At 37.7% G+C, this 20,529-nt stretch overlaps 2 protein-coding genes across 2 annotated transcripts; both read right to left on the reverse strand.

The window, feature by feature from the left end:
• Positions 1-1,720: 1,720 nt before the first annotated feature.
• On the reverse strand, positions 1,721-19,745 carry LOC140239686 (E-selectin-like). The gene is made up of 6 exons (XM_072319511.1): positions 19,691-19,745; positions 14,588-14,803; positions 12,948-13,031; positions 4,567-4,836; positions 3,071-3,289; positions 1,721-1,797 (listed from the first exon to the last, which is right to left on the reverse strand). The coding sequence occupies exons 1-6, from the start codon at positions 19,743-19,745 to the stop codon at positions 1,721-1,723; spliced, it is 921 nt and encodes a 306-aa protein (XP_072175612.1).
• Positions 7,936-10,871, reverse strand: LOC140240037 (uncharacterized). The gene is made up of 2 exons (XM_072319848.1): positions 10,835-10,871; positions 7,936-8,561 (listed from the first exon to the last, which is right to left on the reverse strand). Exon 2 carries the CDS (start codon positions 8,555-8,557, stop codon positions 8,183-8,185), a length of 375 nt encoding a protein of 124 aa, XP_072175949.1. The 5' UTR covers positions 8,558-8,561; positions 10,835-10,871; the 3' UTR covers positions 7,936-8,182.
• Positions 19,746-20,529: the final 784 nt, after the last annotated feature.

Here is a 20,529-nt window from a genome sequence, read left to right on the forward strand (position 1 = left end):
ACGTCTTCAAATTCTGTCACACCAGGGAGAAGGCTATCGATTCAATCTCTTTCAGTATTAACTTAGTAAACTATATTCACTCTAGTCGAAAAACGTCAGGGCAATTTAGCCTGTTCAGGTCTATTAAGCCGTGAGGTACCCCCGGATCTAGCTGATGGTAAAAACGATTTAAAAGGGGCATCTGTAGAGAAATCGAGGACTGAGATGGATGAGATGGCTTGTGAACGTGTGCTCTGCTGTCATGGAAGGCATGATTGATGTGATCGTGGTCATCGTCCCTTATGATATTTCTACACTTGAAAAAATCGCAAAACTGGCATGATTTTGTGAATTCCTTTTCCAGCTCCCCTTCCGCATAGACACAGAGACGATTCTGGCTTCCTGCCTTTAACTACAAACACCGTCAGATTCACCGGCCGATCTCGGATTTCGGTTGTAAGTGTCTACAGAATACATATCATGTTGGCTGTCGTTTGGCTGGTTTGAAGCGTGTGAAGGACTTCGTCTGTTACCCGAAGAAAACAATTGAGATTAAAACAACTGTAATTTAGTAATTGTGGCTAAAATTCTCATGAACTGTAAGAGTCGATTTTCGTAAACAAGTTCATTAGATCCAACATATACGTACACCGTACACCGTAGCGGTCTAATGGTTAAAAAAAAAAATACCACTCAAAAGCATTTACGTTTTCATGCATTGCAACACAAGAAATCATATTAAGTTAACATAGTAGATACATTTTATGATTGGAAGTATGGCAACGTCACAAAAATTGCGGATGCCTGCAAGAACTTATGGATGCGCAGCAACTACACACACGCAAACACACACACACACACACACACACACCCAAGATAATTGATTGTGCAAAATCGCACCTTTTCTTGTGATGCCTGTACCAAGCCACAGAAAGGACGACAAGTGATATGACATACAGAAAGGTTCCCAGGGTGTAAAGGCCTACAGTCATATCTATTTCAACATGATCAGACCCTGAAATAAAGCAAGCAATCAAATTTCATCACATCGAGAGAGAATAAAACTTTTTTTTGCTTGTTTTTTAAAAGCAGGGATCAAAAAGCAAATTTTAATCTACCCTCTGATTTTGCATTGAATGATGATGATATATACAAAGTATGATGAGGCAGAATGTCATTGAAGTCAATACCAGGACAAACATTCTTTCTTTATCGCGGCATACTAAAATAAAACAAAATATAAGAGTATTAAACAAATCGAAGATAAATTATATATATATATATATATATATATATATATATATATATGTATATATATATATATAAATGTATACATATTTATATATAACCCGCAGCATTGAAATGCAAAAAAAAAAAAAAAAAGAAGAAGAAGAAGAAGAGGAAGTGGTAGAGGGAAGTACGCTAGACTTATACTGCACTTACTTATATATTCAACAGAAAATCCTATACTAATTGATTCACAGAAAAAAAAAATGGATACTTTACTTAATTTATAGGTGTTATGTTGTACGAATATGCACCTTTAAATAGCCAGATGAATTATTTCGTGTTTCAGGTTTAGTAACAAAAGACTTATACGGTTTTTTTTTTTTTTTTTTCAATCATCTATAGAGGCAACGATTTCGCACGGATCTACTTTTCCCGAAATAACATACACATACACACATAAAATATAAAGACTTTACTACGTAATGCATACTATTAAAATGTGCACCTTGTTCTACTCACTTGATATTCTTGAAGTGCTGTCTCTTTGTGATGGTGTCGTGCTGATTTCTGCATTGTGCTTCTCCTTACCTTTTAGCAAACGCACACAAAATGAATACATAAACGAGATTCAATGGAATAAGAAGCAAACAGACGGCTCTGGTGTTGCAAACTGTAATATACCTTCTTTTTTTGCTTCTAAAAAAATAGAAAGCGTCCCGGAGAGAGGGATTTTCTCAGGTACATTATCAAAGCAACATATTGTATCTTCAATAGTTTTTGCACTTCATAGCCAAAGGTCGTATATCCTTATGGTAGGCGTAGGTCTAGGACCCTTCCCCTTCCCCGGCTGACCCTGACCCCTGATATGATCCCGAACCTAATCTTAACCGTAACCTAAACTCTATAAACCTAAACCTAACACTAACCCAAATATTTACTCTAACCGCTAACCAGTGTTTAGCCGGAGGATAATGGGGCGGGGTGGGGGGTAATTGGCCTGATACGGGTAAACGTCACGAAAGTTTACATGGTCTAAGAAAAATGTATCTTAGCATCGTGTATAAAATATTCCGGTAAGACACCTCAGAATTAAAAACAAACAAACAAACAAACAAACTAACAAAAAAATAAGAGACACTGATCCCACTTTATAGTTTAATAACATGATGCTATTTTGTACCGAGAAGAACATCCGGAATTTCTTCGGAGTCTAAAATCAATTCGACGGATATTTCTAATAATTGGTCCCCACTTCATCATATAATAGGTGTTCAGTCATATCATTCTGAGGAGAAGTCTGAAAAGCCTATACCTCACATTATTATGCCAGGTTATGGGAGGATTGAGATTTTCAGGGTAACAAAAGGGACATATGAACTATAAGGGAAATGTTACAGAGAAGACGTCACTTAGATGGACAGCAAAATGCAGTTCTTCTCACGGAATCACCGCGTTATAAAAGAATCACCACTTGCCACATGTACTTTGCAAAATGATACCGGCTCTTTTAAGGAGCACATTTCACATGAGATAGTGAAACCTTAGCCATGATTCACAAGCCCATTTGGCCATCCCATTGAAAATTTTTCAGCTTCTAAATATGCCACACAATATATTCATCAAAAACAATTTAATCAGATAGCAATGAAGTACTTAATTAAGCAAGGAATTCGTCAGTCAGTCGCCAAATTGTTAAGTGACACAATGTCATAAAACAGGCGAAAGTCCTAATATATATTTTTTTGTGTGGATCTGTTGTCAGATATCATAGTCGAGTCACAAGCTCACTCATATAAGCTTATTAATTGTTTGCTTGGGGTTACATTAATGGCATATTGTAATATGGATTTGTACTACAAACCGTTTGTTACATTTCCGGCTGCCAAGCAAGACGGGACTGACGCGTTCCAAACCGGGAAGTATGTCGACCATCCAGGTCGTCCACACTGCAGTGTCGCTCTGTCATTTAGCGTGAAACCTTCGTCACAAGTAAGAGTCACCTTGGATCCAAAGCTCGTGTTATTAGAATCCCAATAACCATCAGACACAGGGCAAGGATGCTTACAAAATCCGACAGAAACTTTAGATAGAACAGAAAAGTTGCGATTTCGAATGACTATAAATCTCAAATAACGAAAGAATGCAAAAAAAAAAAAAGAATAAAGGAGCAAACGAAATTCCAAAGTCGTAGATATATATAACGGCAGTTGAAATTAACTTTTTCGCCCAAATCATTTGATGATATCGCTCCTGTGAACATTTTGCCCCATGACCTATGTGATCACCAAAAAAAAAAAAAAAAAAACGACCTACATTATTAATGAAGAAAGAAAGAAAGGAGATGGTGTGAACTATATTAAAAATAGTTCCGTGACTATTGTTCCTCAAACTATTGCAGTAAATGAAAACCACATCTATTTCCCCCGTCTCTGAGTACGGGAAGAAAGTGTAAGGATTCGGGGTTAAAAGACAAGTTCACCTTCATTATACTCTTATTATGCATTGAGAGAAAACAGCAATATTGACAGAAAACATCAGTAAAAATTTTTAAGAAAATTGGACAATCAGTTCAAAAGTTATGAATGGATAAGAAGACTACTACAGCCTGTGATGTCACATGCGTAGAACAGTAGGACTTATATAGAGAAAATGTAAAGAAAAAATAAAATATTTTAACTTTTCTAGCATAGTTAAAGAGCACTTGACTTGCTTCTTTCAGAAGGCAGGGGGATAATGTTATCCTTAATAAACGTCATTAACAAATCGAGGGAATGCGTACATTTCTTTAAAAAAAAAAATGTGTATGTATATATATATATATATATATATATATATATATATATATACTGTAAGTGTACATTGTGACATTCTCTTTATAATTTCCTTATATCGTTCTACGCGTCATCATAAATGATAATCTGTAGTAGTTTTATCATGCAGTAGAGACTGCGCAGAAACTTCAAACCTTTTGATCGGATTGTCTGTTTTTCCTCAAACATTCAGTGATGCATCCCGCTAATATTGCTGCACTCACTCAATCCCCATGTATATGAAGGTGAGCTTGCCCTTTAAGCAATATTGTAATTTGTCGTTTACTTCCATACTCAATTTTTGTTTCAGTGTTTAAGCAATAGCAGTATCAAAACTTATATAACAGTGATGATAATGCCTGTCGAGGTACTTTATCCTATAAGCAGTAAAAGTACTAGGTGTTGTCCAAAGACGAAAGATCAGTTTCAATACTGCTGACATGTTTTCAACACAATCGAACATAAAGCTATTTGCAACGATTATGAGAGAATAATGAGAACAGAAGCAGAGTCTTCCCGTCATACGTCAAATGCTCTTGATACTCACGGTTAAACAAACAGTGGGCCTTGCTGCCGGATTCTAGGCTGGTTTGAGGTATCCAAGAGTGAGCACAAGTCACGCCAGAAATGAAGTTGGTATATTCTTCTGATCGAAAACATCTGCACCTCATTTCATCAGTCATAACAATATCAGGATTTTCGGGTTTCCCTCTACACGTCGACACACACTCTTCGTCAGAATAAACGTTAAAGCCAAGGACACTTGAAGCCAGAGAGATGTAACGATGGTCCGGGTAGCACCCACGGAATCCAGGTTCTGCGTGCACATAAAGTGAGATCGTTCAAATCTGAAAACAGTTTTCGTATGCTGGAAAGAAATGATCAACCGTTTTGTGATATTTTGCTTGTTACGTGATTTTTAATCAATCCCTTTTCAGATTCAGATCGCTGGAATAAGGTTCAGTTCAATTCCATCCAATTATTTTATTTCCACATAGTTAAAAAAGATACAGGTAACATCATTGGCAGAGTTCATAATTAAGATACATGTATGTTTTCAAAGCGGATGAGTCAACAATAGGCCTATTGAAATGACTTTCAAATACAGATTTCTGTCATATAATTTCAAATCGATTGTAAAACAAAAGATATTATTACCGAATACGGTGGATTATCTAGATAATAATACATACAATTAACAAGTGAATAGATCAACAAGCTTTAAGTCATTTGTGTATATGTTAAACGAAGTCATTGATTCAAACGATCTTTTTTCTTCATTTTGTTACGAAATGTTCAAACGACGAAAGATTAACAGTACATTCAACATTAAGGTAAGACATTCCATAAGAGGGCCATGCAGCATATATGTTATAAATAGTGCGTCTAGAAACATTGCACATGATTATGAAACGGACAGACGGAATATTATAATTGCTTACTTTGTCGAATAAGAATAAGATTCTAGTTTTGTTTCAATAAAACAATTATCAAAAAATGGTAAGATGTCATCAATGTATGAATATGTAAAACTACAGGTAATAAATTTCTTGATATCTTACACTTTGAACCATTTTATTTTTATCGTTTTTGATAAGGCCTCAGTGTGGGTTTGGGCTGTGAGTGGGCTCTGATTCTTATTGCATGATTTTTCTTTTTAAAATACCGTTTCAAAGAACATTTGTCACAGCTCCACAAAACGACATTCCAATACATAAAATGTGGCAATATCGTAGTGAAGTATAAACTTAAGAGTATATTTCAATGAACTACTGCACTTTGATACTTTAGAACATACTTTCATTTTTTCCGTTACAGGCATGTCAGATGGTCTTATTCATAACAATTTTTTTTTAATATGTCTGATGAACTGATTAAAAAGATGATACCTGCAAGACATGTGCTATTAGTTGAACTATACAACGCAAAAAAAAAAAAGAAAGAATGCAGCTATCCGATGGGTCGATTGCCTAATCAAATGATATACAGTTAAATGTACCATCTCACGCTGTGGCTGTCAACCGCGCGATTTTGTTTGTGCAAAATGGATAGCTGACGTCACCAATTTCCATTCCTCAATAATAAAAAAAAAGTGCTTACAAGCGCGTACATGTACTTTTTTTTCACTCATTCTTGTAAGCAACTTCAGCCGATCGATTTCACGTGCGCACCTACACGGCCGACTAACTGAGACTGCAACGTGAGGCTACTTGTTCGCCTTTCACGGAAAATGTTTGCCATTTATGTAATAAATTCAAGAATATGTGTGCATCACCTCCGTTGACGTCAGAGATAGTGTATAACTAAATAATAGTGAATGATCTATGATCTTTACTCGTGTAATGGATCAAGATTTCGCACTTGCTGAAAGATGAGGTGCACTATTCAACTGGACCTCTTGTACCATCGCATTCATGACCATTCACTATTTGTATAGTATTGCTGGCATCTATTACTTTTAGTATTTGAAGAGCTTGCAACCAAAAGGCGCTAAATCCATTCCGGCTACTTTCGAGTAAATTGATGTTTTTTAATTACACATATTACAGCTTGTTTATTCATTAGCTCTATGCTCCTAGTGGAAGAGCCATCACAGTAGGTAATAAAAATGCACATTAAAAAAATCCTGCACACACCATTTATTTTTTATGAATTTTTATATTTTAGATTTTTTCGGATTTAGCGCCTTTTGGAAGAAATCATGGATTTAGCGCCTTTTGGAAGAAATACTTTTGAGTTGTTCAATAACATTGGTATTAGGGAATGTCATTAATGTACAATCCAGGTAAATACTAGAGAACTGCATAAATTTACATCACAGTAGCCACACATACCCACACACACACACACCCACACACACCCACCCAAACACACACCCACATACACATACACACACAAATGCACCAAAACACACACATATCAAAATGTGAAATCTTTCCCAGCATGCTGCTTTTAATTTTACTCATAATAGCAGCATACTGTACACCTATTCATTATACATTCCACACATGCAAAATACAACTGCAGCAGCAACAACAACAAATAAAATACTTTGATCTCCTAACAACACTTTGCACTGAATATCATGAAGTCTATACAGAAGGTACAGTGACTCAAGGAAAGTGAGGACTTGCAGAGATTGTGAAATCATGTTGACTGATAGTATTTACTTCAGGTGAAAATAAAATACAGGTTGTCATGCAGAAATCTGACTGCAACAGACATGAAAACAAATCACTATGATAAGCCCTCACATTGTATGCTTTACCTATTAATACTAAGAAAGCATTGCAAGGCTTTGCTGGAGGCTTTTTGATTTGGACTACCCAAACATCTGTTTTAAAAAAATGTCAATTTGCTATAACTGTAGTACTTATTAAGAAGGCAACAGACGCACATGAAAGCACATCTGTGGACAAAACTCTTTGTTTATACGTAAGTCAACAGCAATAAGGCCTACATCTAGGCATCTGTACTGTGAATCACATTGTCTTTTTTTGTCTTCTTACCATGTTCATTTCTAAAAAGTAAAAATTGAGTCATTTACAGCCAAAACAGGAGGTTTACCGCATGAAATGCATACCATCAAGTCCATGGCAGAATATCTCAACTAGTTAAAGTGCCTGCCCTAGGAATCATAATGTCTTGCCATGAGCTCGAGTCAGAGTTCCGTTCATCATTGGTGGCCACTGTTGCTTCATCCTCATTGCCAGAGATGTCCACTGTATTCAATATCAAGGAAGTCATTCAAAGCACTGGCCACTTGGTTAGTCCCTCGCCGAATTCCTGTCCACCGCCTAAATGCAAGCAATATCACCTTGATGTTGTTTTCCAGGGATGTTTTCTCCTCCTCTCAGCTTGAGTTTAATGATGTCAAAAACACACAGCCACTCGAAGTACGTTGCACCTACCGGCGTACTCAAGAAAGCTTGATTCAGCATTCAATGAGATTAAGACCACTGTGATGGTTCCGTTGTCTGGTTCAGTACGCATGAGCTCAGAAATGAACGATAAGCTCTGTGATTTCTCGCAATCCTCTGATTCACGAAATCTTGGCCTTTCATGTACTGCTATGAATGCATCCTGTCACCCTCCTGGTATAAGGCATGGTAAATGTCATCAATGTGCGCTTCTTCTTCTTCTTGCGTATGAGGCAGCGGCAGCTAAATAACGTCCCTCAGTTGTTGTAGCCAAGTTACAGTCTCAGGAGTAGGGTGTGTCAGGTCCATGTTGTCAGGAGGGCGGAGATCAGGGCACTCACTCAAGATGTGTTGAGCAGTCTGTTCTGGTGCACCACACTGGCAGGCTGCTGACGGGCGTAGCCCCCACCGATGCATGGCTGCGTTGAAACGCCCAACTCGGGTTCGAATCCGATTTAATGACACCCACTCCCTCCTTGGGAGGTTTGCTCCTGGGGGGACAGATGTATTGGGCGTGACAACGAGTTGGGCAGGTCGTTGGGTGTCTTGCCAGCTCAGTGACACTTGCTGCTTGCAGATATGCTGTAGGTTGTATGACTTCCAAGGATGATTTGCCATTAACCTGAATTGGGAGAAGAATAAGAGAATTCAATCAAAAGTAATTAATACCGTTGGCTTAGAATATCTGTCCACGAGTAGCAAACACAACCTTAAACTTCCAATTTTGATACATTTCTCAATAGCTTCTAGACAGCCATATTTGGAGCAACACTTACTCTACTAAAAGACCAAAAAGAAAGGGACTAGTTTGATTTACAGATTTTTTAACATAATTTTTTGATGTTTAATATAACCATAAAAAAACCACTAATGCAATCATATCAGGATTATAAGATCCATCAGTGAATATTAGACAGGCTCTAATTCTATCATTACCAGGGCAATGCACCCGTGCTGCATAGACCAACTCGAACAGTTTAGGTAACCAGGTCATTACCATTGCAACACAGCATAAGCAGTACTGTATAGACTGACTTGAATAGTTACACGCTGTAGATCTACAGAAAACTTAACTGAGAAAATGAGTCAAGGTAACTTCATTTATTGATTACAGTTCCTTCAACAGATAATTAGTGACATACTTGTGAAATGGACCCCACCACTGTCTCTCTATCATCAGTACTAAATAATACGGCAGCTTACCTGTTACATCCCCACCATGTGGTGTTCAATATGGTGCTTTCTTGCACAATACAGGGCTAATACTGAGGAATGTGGCCCCACCAAACGACACTTTTAATATGCATGATTGATACAGCAACAGGACCAGTTTCCACTGCATACAATGTAGCAATACACTTCATTTGGCATACTCGTGAAGTAGGCCCCACCACTGCGTGTCAGTACTAATACTACAGCGGCTCGCCTGTTTATACTCGTGAATTCAGCCCCACCGTGTGGCGTTCATCGGTACATAAGCACGGCGTTGGGGCTTTCTTCCATAGTATAATACTTGTGAATGCGGCCCCACCAAACGGTGTTTACGAGCAATTGATACAGAGGCGGGGCCGATTTCCACAGCATACTCCTCCCTTTCTCCCGTTTTTTTTTCTTTGGTCTTCATGTTTAATTCTTGGAAAGACTCCCTAATGTCCCTTGACTAATTCAACAGCCAATTCAACTATAAGTACAACCCTAACCTAACCTTAAACCCTAACCCTAACCTAACCTTGCTTAATTGCTAAATGCACGAGTGCAAGCACACTGCTGTGGGGCCGATTTCACGATTTTGCCCTTCATTCTATCCTTGGAAAGACTTCCTCATGACCCTTGATTATTCTTACCATAGGTATACAACCCTACGCTAAACTAAGGCATACTTGTTAAATAGGCCCCACCACTGCATGTCAGTATTGGTTCACAGCGGCTCGCCTGTTTATACACACACAGCCCTGTTGCTGTAAGTCCACCCTATGTTAGTAACGTTAGTAGTAATTTACCTTGCTTGGCATTGCATCGCCGAAAAGTACCCTGTTTATACACACACAGCCCTGTTGTTGTAAGTCCATCCTATACGTTAGTAGTAGGCCTACTGGTAATTTACCTTGCTTGGTATTGCATCGCCGAAAAGTACCGGTAAATTTACCCTGTTTATACACACGCAGCCCTGTTGCTGTAAGTCCACCCTATGTTAGTAACGTTAGTAGTAATTTACTTTGCTTGGCATTGCATCGCCGAAAAGTACCCTGTTTATACACACACAGCCCTGTTGCTGTAAGTCCACCCTATAGGCTACGTTAGTAGTAGGCCTACTGGTAATTTACCTTGCTTGGTATTGCATCACCGAAAAGTACCGGTAAATTTACCCTGTTTATACACACGCAGCCCTGTTGCTGTAAGTCCACCCTATAATATCTGGTAGTAGCTACTAGTATAGGCCTAGCCTAGGTCTAGTAGTAAATTTACCTTGCTTGGTATTGCATCGTCGAGCAGAACCCATAGATCAAAAGGTTTAATTTACTAAAACTTATTATATAGTACTAACATTTAATAGAGCTCTAACGTTAGAGCTCTACACTACAGCCTTGTACAGGTAAACATTTAGCTGGTAGCCAACACGTAAAATACATAATTTACATTGATGCACGACGACGAGCCCTGTTTGTGGTGCCGGTGCATGGTGGGGCCCATTTCACAATTTTCCCCAGCAGATTATTGATCCCAGTGAATGATTAATTATGAAATTTGTAATAAAACCCAAATTTGACATTCTACGTTGCTCATAAATCAACTCAACATGTTCAAAGTAGGGTATGATGCCCATCTCGGTCCCAACACCAAGACGCACATATGGGACTGACTTAATCTGGGCGTCGTACAGATAAGTAAACTCACCTTTCACAGCTGTATTTCCACTGCTTAGCCTTGCATTTCTTCAATACTGCCTCATTTTTCCACTTTTCGTACCACTTTTTAGATCACCGGCAGTCTTTGGTCTTTCATCCATTATGAAACTGTCATGTACTTTCGACTCATGCCATGGCTCTGTACAGCACTACAGACAACAGTGGTAGTGATCCATGACCGTGAAGAATTGCCATTGAACTATGTAGTGCAGTATCGCTGCATGTAATAGTACGTGTTGCATGTTCTCATTGGTCAGAGCACCCCTAGCTGGCGTGCTCTGACCAATCAGAGACCGGAATAGAGAAATTGGATATAGCGCCTTTTGGTTGAAAGCAAAAATGGATTTAGCGCCTTTTGGTTGAAAGCGTGAATTTCATGCTTCATTTTTTCATATTTCCTCAAACAATTTTGATTAAATTTTTAGTGCCTTATGTGCACATGACAAAGATCTGTTCGAATCATGCGAAAGATGGAGTTCGATAAAAATTGGATTTAGCGCCTTTTGGAAGCAAGCTCTTCATTTTTGGGTAAAAAGACAAATCCTGGTGTAATAGGGAAAACTGTTCCTAGGAACATTTTCAGAATACTACCCCCAACTTTTTTAAAACGGAATGATCAAGTCTTAAAGGGACATTCCAGACGATTTTCATAATTTCACATCATGTAGAACATAAATGGACAACTATGTATTGATTTGTGGAATTTATTGTGGTTCTTGAGCAGAGAAACAATACTTTAAAAAAGAACCTAAACAATTTACACTGAACAAGGATGATGACAAAGGAGGTTAACATATTTTAGAAATGTAGCAATGTAATTCCATTACAATACCGCTTGCTTGCGAGTTCACCTGTGTATAATCTATATGAATGCCTTCTTCTTTCTGTTCTGCTTCCTTGAACCCCAACTCATGCATTCTTATGGTGATTCTGGCATGTCATCATCCTTGTTCATTCCAATTTGTATTAAATTTTGAAAATATTCTTATTCTTCACCCCAATTATCAAATATTCTGAAACTCTGTCCTCAGTATAAGTAATTTATAGTTGTTCAAATGTAAACATCTAAAAACCATCCGGAGGTCTCCTTTAAAGACGAAGGTGCTTTACAACATCGCAGGACACGGATGTAGGACGGGCGTGTGATGGTTCGCAATAACGAAGGGCAAGAGGAGAAGAGTCGAAACAAGAGGGTCACCAGACGCCGATCTTTGCAATATTGACTAGCTATACACTGCAAACACTTTAACACCTTGTGAATAAACTCGATGTCATTTGAATTTCAAATAGCCTGTACATATAAAGTGCAAACGACGTGTGAAATGAAATAAAGATTCGTTGTCATATGTAAGTTAAGTTAAAAATAAAGACTTTGTAGAATTTGCTCAAAGTTGTAATCTTTTTGTATTATGCCAAAAGTAGACGTGAGTTTCATTCTCTGAAACAAGTGTCAATTTTGTTTCTTTGTTCTTGTTTCAGTATGTTTAAAGTCGAATGATGTGAGATTTTGCATGTTTTCAACTTTAGCAATGGAGATCAGCTACAATAATTTATTATGGCAACCCTCTCAGCTAGGTGGAATGCGTGCAGTTTGTTTGAAGCACTGAGCTTTTCTCCCCTGGTCCTGATGAGAATGCACATACAACGATGATACATTTACAAATGAAGAGTTTGTTTGCAAAAACCGATAAGTCAATTTTTCAAGATTTTGAAATAGGGTCTCTGTCATAAAGTACAAAATAGTACCTTTTAAATGATATATTGATCAGAACATATAAAGGTATATTTTTAAAGTTATGGTCAAAAGAAGCAAACATTTTCTTATTATTCTCTTTGTTTTTCTTGACCTTTAATCGCAAATATCTCCATTTGACAAATATGGACTTATCGGTTTTTGCAAACAAACTCTTCAAATATTCCATGGGCCAATCTGGCCACCAAATCATATATATATATATATATATATATATATATATATATATTAAACTGACGGCCTGACATTTATTTCTGGCAGCCTAGCTCTGGCCACCGGGTTACCATTAATGTCTTTTCTTGTAGAATTTGAATAATAAATCGCTTGCACTTTTCATGTTTCATCTTACCTCGACATCTGAGTTTCACAGCTTTGTTCGAGGGACACTCAGTTCCTTGTGACAGACAATCCTTTGCTCTTGCACTCTGACAACCTGTGAATTGATATTTTGTCAATCGTTTGCGAACTTCTTTTATCTTTTTCTATAAACCTAATAAACATTATCTGCGATGTGTATAAATGTTTTATCATACCTCTGCATTATTCGGCACATCACCAAGGGAATCGTTGCCGTTACTGCCAAGTGTGCTAACCATTCAGTTCTGCTGAATACCCTCATGTATCTCGGTGATAAAGGACAGGCAAGGCTTTGCGGTCGAGCCCACCTTGTTTGCGGTGTATCTAACTAATTTGAAGAGTGCTTTTCACGAACAATTTGTGTGTTTATCACATTTGATATACAAATGATATTCAAATCTATACTTTTCTTCAAATCAAAACATAGCAATGCAATCAGCGCGGTTTGAAATCTTGAGACATGTGAACAAGATGAGCATAATTCGTCCAAGTCCCATTCAGTCAATATAAAAACTTTTATAGTAAAATATGAATTTATAATGTACGACTCTAAGAATCGGCTCGAGAAAATTTTCTTCTCTCACCATAACCTTGGTGTGTATCTTGACTCAATATATATGACAATGTGTACACAAATTTAGTTTGTCTCAAAATCAATTCGATCGCCTCATCAATTTACGCGGTTTAGGTTTTATCCTTCAATATCTCTATGGTTGTGCCCCTGAAAAAAAAAAAAAAAAAATTGTTCACGCATTGATTCCATCCCGCCTGGATTTCGGCTATGGCCTCTTCTTCGGTGTGCCTCAAAACTCACTATCAAACCTTCAAAAATCACAAACGTGTAGCGCTCGTGTAGTATGCCTTAACTCACACAATCACATCCCATCAGTTCTGAAACGCTCCAGTGGTTGCCTGTCTAAAAAAGTATTGTTTTCAAAATTCATTCGCTTTAATATTACTGTTTAAATTGCTCTCTTCCACAATATCGGCGTGGTCGACGATACGTTCCCAAAACTCAAGCGTCCTTGCTATCCCTTAGGTGCACACAGTGGGGGGGGGGGGGGGGGGGGGGGGGTGACGAACTTTTTTTTTTTTTTTTTTTTTTTTTTTTGCTCACGCCAGGTCTTCTCTATGGAACTCACTCCCTCAATTGATTAGTAATATTAACTCTGGAGTTGAAGTATGAGAAATATTCTCAAGAAATATTTGTGTAAGTATGGCTAATAATAACTGATTATCGGTAATTTCATACACGTCCTGTACTGCCTCGCTTTGTCGTTTTTTTTTTTTGTAATTCTTGTCTTGAATGTATACAAGATGCGTCGGGAGCGTTTAATAATTAGACGGACTAACCTTGGAACCTTATAAATACCATATAAATGATGTTATTGCTTGTAATCATTATTATTATCTTTATTAATCGGGGGTTTGTGGGGAAAACAAAAATTCACAACAATAAGATTACTGTGATCTTTCTCAGGAATTCGTTACTTTGATGTTTTCAAACTTGCTAAATGTGTGCGATTTCACTTTCAGATAATCACCTCTTTCCTTGTACTTGAATGTATAAAATACAAATGAAACATAATTTTGTACCTGCATGTTCAATTTATTCCAAAGTGTTGTGATTACCTGTAGAATATAAAAACCAGTCCGTCAATTTCAATGTTGCCGCACCCGAGATAGGTTGAGCCGAGTAATTCTTTACCGCTGGGAAGCCGAGCTCTCTGCAGACTAAATCAGCAGCTTCGAGGTTAAAGCCATCATAGCACATATATTTGTCTGACTCCAGGACTACCATGCCATCCAGGGGAGAGGAGCCATCAACCAGCTTTACCAATGGTAAATCTTGAAATTAAATGAATATTGATCCCTGAAATTGCATTTGTGATTTTATTAATTTTATTTTAACATTATTGTGATCATTATTGATTTATAACATTACATCATAGTAAGGTAATAAATTATCTGAAGATAAGAAGATATCTGAAGATCTGTCGTGACTAAAGTGCATTATTTTTTTTCCCCACAAAAGGCAATAGCGCATTGGTTGTATATGCTGTTGCCTGATACCAAATTGGAGATCGTTCTGTTTGATACCAAACAGAACATCGTTATATTTCATTAAAGAGGCTGTGCTAATAATCAGGCATATCACTTTTTGAACCAGATGAATTACAAATATAAACTAATAGATCAGCTATATACGTAATCACATTTTCTTTTATAGTAATCATTGCATGATGAAGAAAATGGCGGGGCCGGGGATCCGCACACATTTTCAAACGAGTTTCATCAATTTTCAAAATCATTTCATCAGTATCACATTGCACACCTCCGCGTTTAAAAAATACACATTGCTTTTTACTTATATTCAAAGTGAGCATATTGCACTTAAACCAGTTATGTACTTGAAAAAGGCTTTTATTGAAAGATGCAATCAAAACATTGATATCATTATGTGAGGCAAGAAGTGAGGTGTCGTCTGCATATAAAATAAAATGACATTCATGGCAAGAGTTTACAATGTTATGTATATAGATCAAAAACAGTAAAGGTCCAAGAATGGATCCTTGAGGCACACCCATTTCAATATTCTTAAAAGACGAACTAAAAGAATCATACACAGTAAATTATTTTCTTCCATATAAATAAGATCTAAACCATTTAAAACACACACCTCTAACACCATAATAGTGTAATTTTTGTAATAAAATTTCATGAGAAAGACAGTCCAAAGCTTTAGAAAGATCCATGAATACTGCTAAAACATCTTTACCACCATTAATTTCTTGAATTACTCTGTCATGTATTTCTATGACTGTAATGTGACAATGAGACGTACCCAAAAGCAAAATTGTACTTTGGGCCTCAAGCGAGTGATTTTCACTGAATTTTTATACTGTGTGATACGAAGAGAAATTCTGGTCATATCATTACTTAAACACTCCCTTTGCTACGACTCAATGATTTGTTTTTAGTCAAAATGTGCATAACTCTTTCTCGGAAGAAATTAAGATGGGAATAAGAAAAGTATGAGAACTGTAATATTCCTTATTTAAGAGATGATGAATACTTACCCTCGTAACACTTTCCGCTAATCTTGAAATTCGCTGGATATATATATATGACACTGCTCAATGGATCAACTTCCACTGCACGAAGTCTCGTTTGATGCGCCAGTGATAAAAAGGAAAACGGCACTTTACGATTCAGAGGCGGAGTCATCCGAAAAGTTCTGTTAGATATTACATCCTTTATTTGAAATACAGTGATCCTATTGTTAATAGGGTGAATTTCAATAAGAAGTCGCCGTCCTGGATGTGCCTGTATAACCCAGCTACTGTTAGCGATGCATTCTTCATTACACCATATATCGAGGTCCAGTGGCTTCCCTGAGCAGTTGAGGGTAAAATCTGCAGGCCCAGGGAACGAACAAAAAGTGAGAATTTCAAGTTACTTCTAACTTTTGTATATGATGAAAAGAGTATAAAAAAGAGAAATGATAATTGAATCGAAGTTTGTCATTCACAGTCATCATGTATAAAAGAAAGAAATTACTGTTACTTTTTATTTTCATCATTTCAAACAAAGTTTATTTCTGTACGGAATTGAAGAGTGCTAATTTTGTATTCATACACTGAACAAATTGTAAATGTTACTCACTTGATTAGAAGGCAAAAGTATTAGATTGAGCAGTGTCATATTACCTATACCAAAAATACAGAGAAAAGTGAAAAAAAAAGAAAAAAAAGTGAAAAGTCAAAATAAAGAGAAACCAAAGTTGCATAGCCTTGCATGATTTTGTTCTTTTCCTAGCAAATGCACGCATACCTCAGCAAAGAGGAGGAAAATGAGAAACATGAATGATCCACGAGAATAACCATAAACAACAAAAATAACGGAAGAAAAGCTATACGTACACGTTATGTTGGTTTCCAAAGTTGAGGAAGTAAGCAATGGCTCACAGAGGAAGAAACAGACAATCAACAGAACAACCGGAGACATTCTAAATCTTCCTTTTGAAATCCAAAAAAAACAACAAAAAATCAAAGGAATTCTATATCAGTCCGTCGTTAGCCGAAGGATTAAACACTCACTTCAACTAGATCATGAGAACCTCTGCCAAAATCAGGAAAGTTGGCTTTACCTGCAGGTGTACAATCTTAAATGTGGTGTGAACGAAGATCAAAATGAACTACGTAACTGCTGTGGAAAAGATGAGAATTACCAATGCTGATGAGTCTGGTCTGTTCATGTCACTGGAGGAAAGGCCTCCGAGCTTGCGTGCGCATCTACTTGGCATCTCCCTAGTTGTTTATGTAGGTGTGTGAAACCATGATTCTGTCCAAGATTAATATTAGCGAGCGTTAGATCTGCGACGCGAACGTTATGAAGACGACGCAGTCTTCCGGGATGGGCAATGGAAATGATTTTACAGCGCACGTGTCGCAGATTAAAGGGACATTCCAGACGATTGTCATAATTTCACATCATGTAGTGCATAAATCGACAACTCCATGTATTGATTTCTGGAATCTATTGTGGTTCTTGAGCAGAGAAACAATACTTTGAAAAACCTTAAACAAATTACACTGAACAAGGATGATGACATAGGAGGTTCGTATATTTTAGAAATGTAGCTGTGTAATTCCTTTACAATACCGCTTGCTTGCGAGTTACCCTGTGTATAATCTATTCATGCCTTCTTTGAGTCCCAACTTATGCATTCTTTTGGTGACTCTGCCATGTCATCATCCTTCTTCATTGCAATTTGTTCTAAATTTTGAAAATATTCTTATTTTTATCCCAATCACCATAATTATTTTCTGAAACCTATTTTCTGAAAACTATAACTAATTTATAGTTGTTTAAATGCAAAAATCTGAAAATCGTCCGGCGGTCTCCTTTAAGTTCGCTATTGTAATGTCCGTACAGCTTCAGGTAGAAGCAGGAAAGGGCCTATGGAAACCGTGGAAGAATGCACTTAATTCGTTTGATTTAACCGTTAAGAAATACGATGACAATGTGGTTTAATCACCTTGATTAATTGCATAGTTACCCTCTTGTCTGCCATCGCGGATAGTCGTTTAAACTTTTGTACATTTACAGGACTTTCTCTCAAGGCGATCCTCTTTAGTATTTCACATCGACCACTCGTTTGTCCTGTAATGTACAAAGTTTCGGTTTTGAATTCGAATTGCAAAGGGTCGTAACAATTTTGATGTGATTTGATTGATTACCCAAATCGTTAGCACTTGATCCTTAAAGGCAATATGGTAGGCTGAAAAACGAAACACAAACACACATACACACACACACACACACACACACACACAAACGTATTAGGGAGCCTGACAATATATTCTTTGGGTCGCGGAATGAATGCACTACTTTATTTTTTAGTATAGCATTCTGACCCGAAATGACATTTTCTTTCTGACTTTATCATAAAGAGGAGTTCAAAGCACTCCACTTCTATTGCTGTCTGTTCTCTTCTACTGCCCCCCCCCCCCCTTTTCGGTACACTCTTCTATCATCCTCACCCTTCGAAGACGTCCCTTGCCTAGGACGATAAGATAATAGGCTCCTCTACGTGCCCGCCCCAGGGATAGGCCAAAACTTCACTAGACAAGGCTCTTGTCCTCTTTTTGTGTGTGTCCTATCCTATGTCACCCTCTCGTGTTTAATATAACCACATAAGCCTATCGCACCGCGAGGCGTACGAATCGTTGGCAAAGGGATCACGACACCCCACACCCCACAAATTGCTACCCCACGTGGGATCTACGAGCCCTTTCTGATATTGAGCTACAGAGAGCGGTTTACTGTTAATAATAATTGGGGGAAAATACCGCCCGGACAGCGGGCTAAAACTTCACCAGCGTCGGCGGGAGTCTTCAACCCACCTGCCGACGGGAACGTAGCATCCCTTTTCTTTGGAACAAGGCGGAGTAATCAAATGACATCTGTTTCCCGAAAACCTCTGCAGTTCATTACCTATAGTTATAATGTAATCTAAAATATGAATAAATATTAGTTACAAATAAGATACGTTAAGTTTTTGTTTCTGAAATCAATTGAATTTATAAAACAAATGTATTTTTGCAGCAAATTTCACATACGGTAGACGTCCATTAACATTAGTGTTTGTGTGTTGTGGGTGTGTGAGTGTGTGTGTGTGTGTGTATGCGCCTGTGTCAGTGCAGTTGTGTATGTGTCCATGTCCCGCTTTCATGTCGGCCTACTCCATTGCTACCATTGAAACTCTGAGAGGATCATTGTCACAACTTTTACTATATCTGGCATTTTGATAGCACAAATATTTCCGTGATGTTTCACTTCCTTGAGAGCAATATTTTTCTCTCATAGTGAACTTCAAAATGCAGGCTCAGCAACTAATCCTCAACTAGTGACGTGTGATCAGTATGGAATCCTTGGTTTCTTCAGGTTTTGAGGTTTATTTTCATTACGAACCATTTGATTTCGTCCTTCAGTAGCTAGTTATTCTAAGACACGACTTCCTCTCCTCCACACGCCTCCTCTTTTGTCATCCACGTCCAGTGTTATTGTTGTCTTATAGTTCAAGTAAAATAACACCTGTTGTCCCATTTGATTATAGGATTATTACCTTCAAACTCAATCAGATAACAAAGTTGTTAGTGGATGGGGCAAGGGACTTTTTGGTTCGAATTCTTCCAAAAACACCAAATTTGGGACGTATGTAGCCCAAACCATACTCCTTCGATTTTTGATGGGCCCCTCGAAGGGTGCCATCTGGGGCGGCCATATTGGCAAAATCCAATACGGCCACCATCTAGGTTTATTAAAGGGTTACCCTAAAAAGGTTACAATCATTGCATAGTCAATCTTAGAGGTTTCCTGGGTCAATGAATTCGATTCTGAAGTTGGTTTTCTGGTCTGCAGTCAACTTTCCCTTGTTAAAGGTCACCCTAAAGGTTATTTTGGGTTCAAGCCAATATATTCATAACAGGTAATCTGAAAATGGTTTTCCTGTGGTAAACAATTGTAGCAGGAATGACAGCCTTTCTAATAGAATTGCAGTTGTTGAGGGCTGAAAAAAAATATTTGCTTTTCTGCTATAGATATGTGTGAGTATACAATTTGGGTAAGACAGGATTATCCATTAAAGACCTGCAGTAAGAGCGGTCTTCTCTGATCTTGTTATTTTTAGAAATGTTTGGATGAGATGTTTCTGAAAGCATACAATACAATCATTACAAAATCTTCCTGGTTGATAAGAGCACCCAGTTCCCCCTTTCCCGTTTCTTATTTTAAGGGCTGTGGGTGAGTTGTTGTAGAGGGAAGGAGGGGCTTTCTCACGAGCATCTGTTACACATGTCTGCTTGCAATATAAGTCTAACTTATCTTGTTATACAACTACGAACCCATTGGTGAAATGGTCATAATAGACTCATGTTACTTCGACTTATACTGCTAACGAGTGCAGCTTGTTTATACCAGTGAGTCGTTTTATGTATCACTTCACAGCCCTGGCATATCTGGCATTTTGATAGCACAAATATTTCCGTGATGTTTCACTTCCTTGAGAG

Source organism: Diadema setosum, chromosome 16 (assembly GCF_964275005.1).
Source record: "Diadema setosum chromosome 16, eeDiaSeto1, whole genome shotgun sequence".
Classification (NCBI taxonomy): Eukaryota; Metazoa; Echinodermata; class Echinoidea; order Diadematoida; family Diadematidae; genus Diadema; species Diadema setosum.

What these genes read in the sequence shown, in the direction of transcription:
- LOC140240037 (XM_072319848.1), bottom strand. Translation starts at nt 8,557, where the DNA reads ATGGCAAATCATCCTTGGAAGTCATACAACCTACAGCATATCTGCAAG.
- LOC140239686 (XM_072319511.1), bottom strand. Translation starts at nt 19,745, where the DNA reads ATGGCCGCCCCAGATGGCACCCTTCGAGGGGCCCATCAAAAATCGAAG. An exon ending in TCAAAAATCGAAGGAGTATG is followed by an intron (nt 14,804 to 19,690) that starts GTTTGGGCTACA and finishes TTTAATTTCAAG; the next exon opens with ATTTACCATTGGTAAAGCTG. An exon ending in TGTGAAACTCAGATGTCGAG is followed by an intron (nt 4,837 to 12,947) that starts GTAAGATGAAAC and finishes ATGTGCACGCAG; the next exon opens with AACCTGGATTCCGTGGGTGC.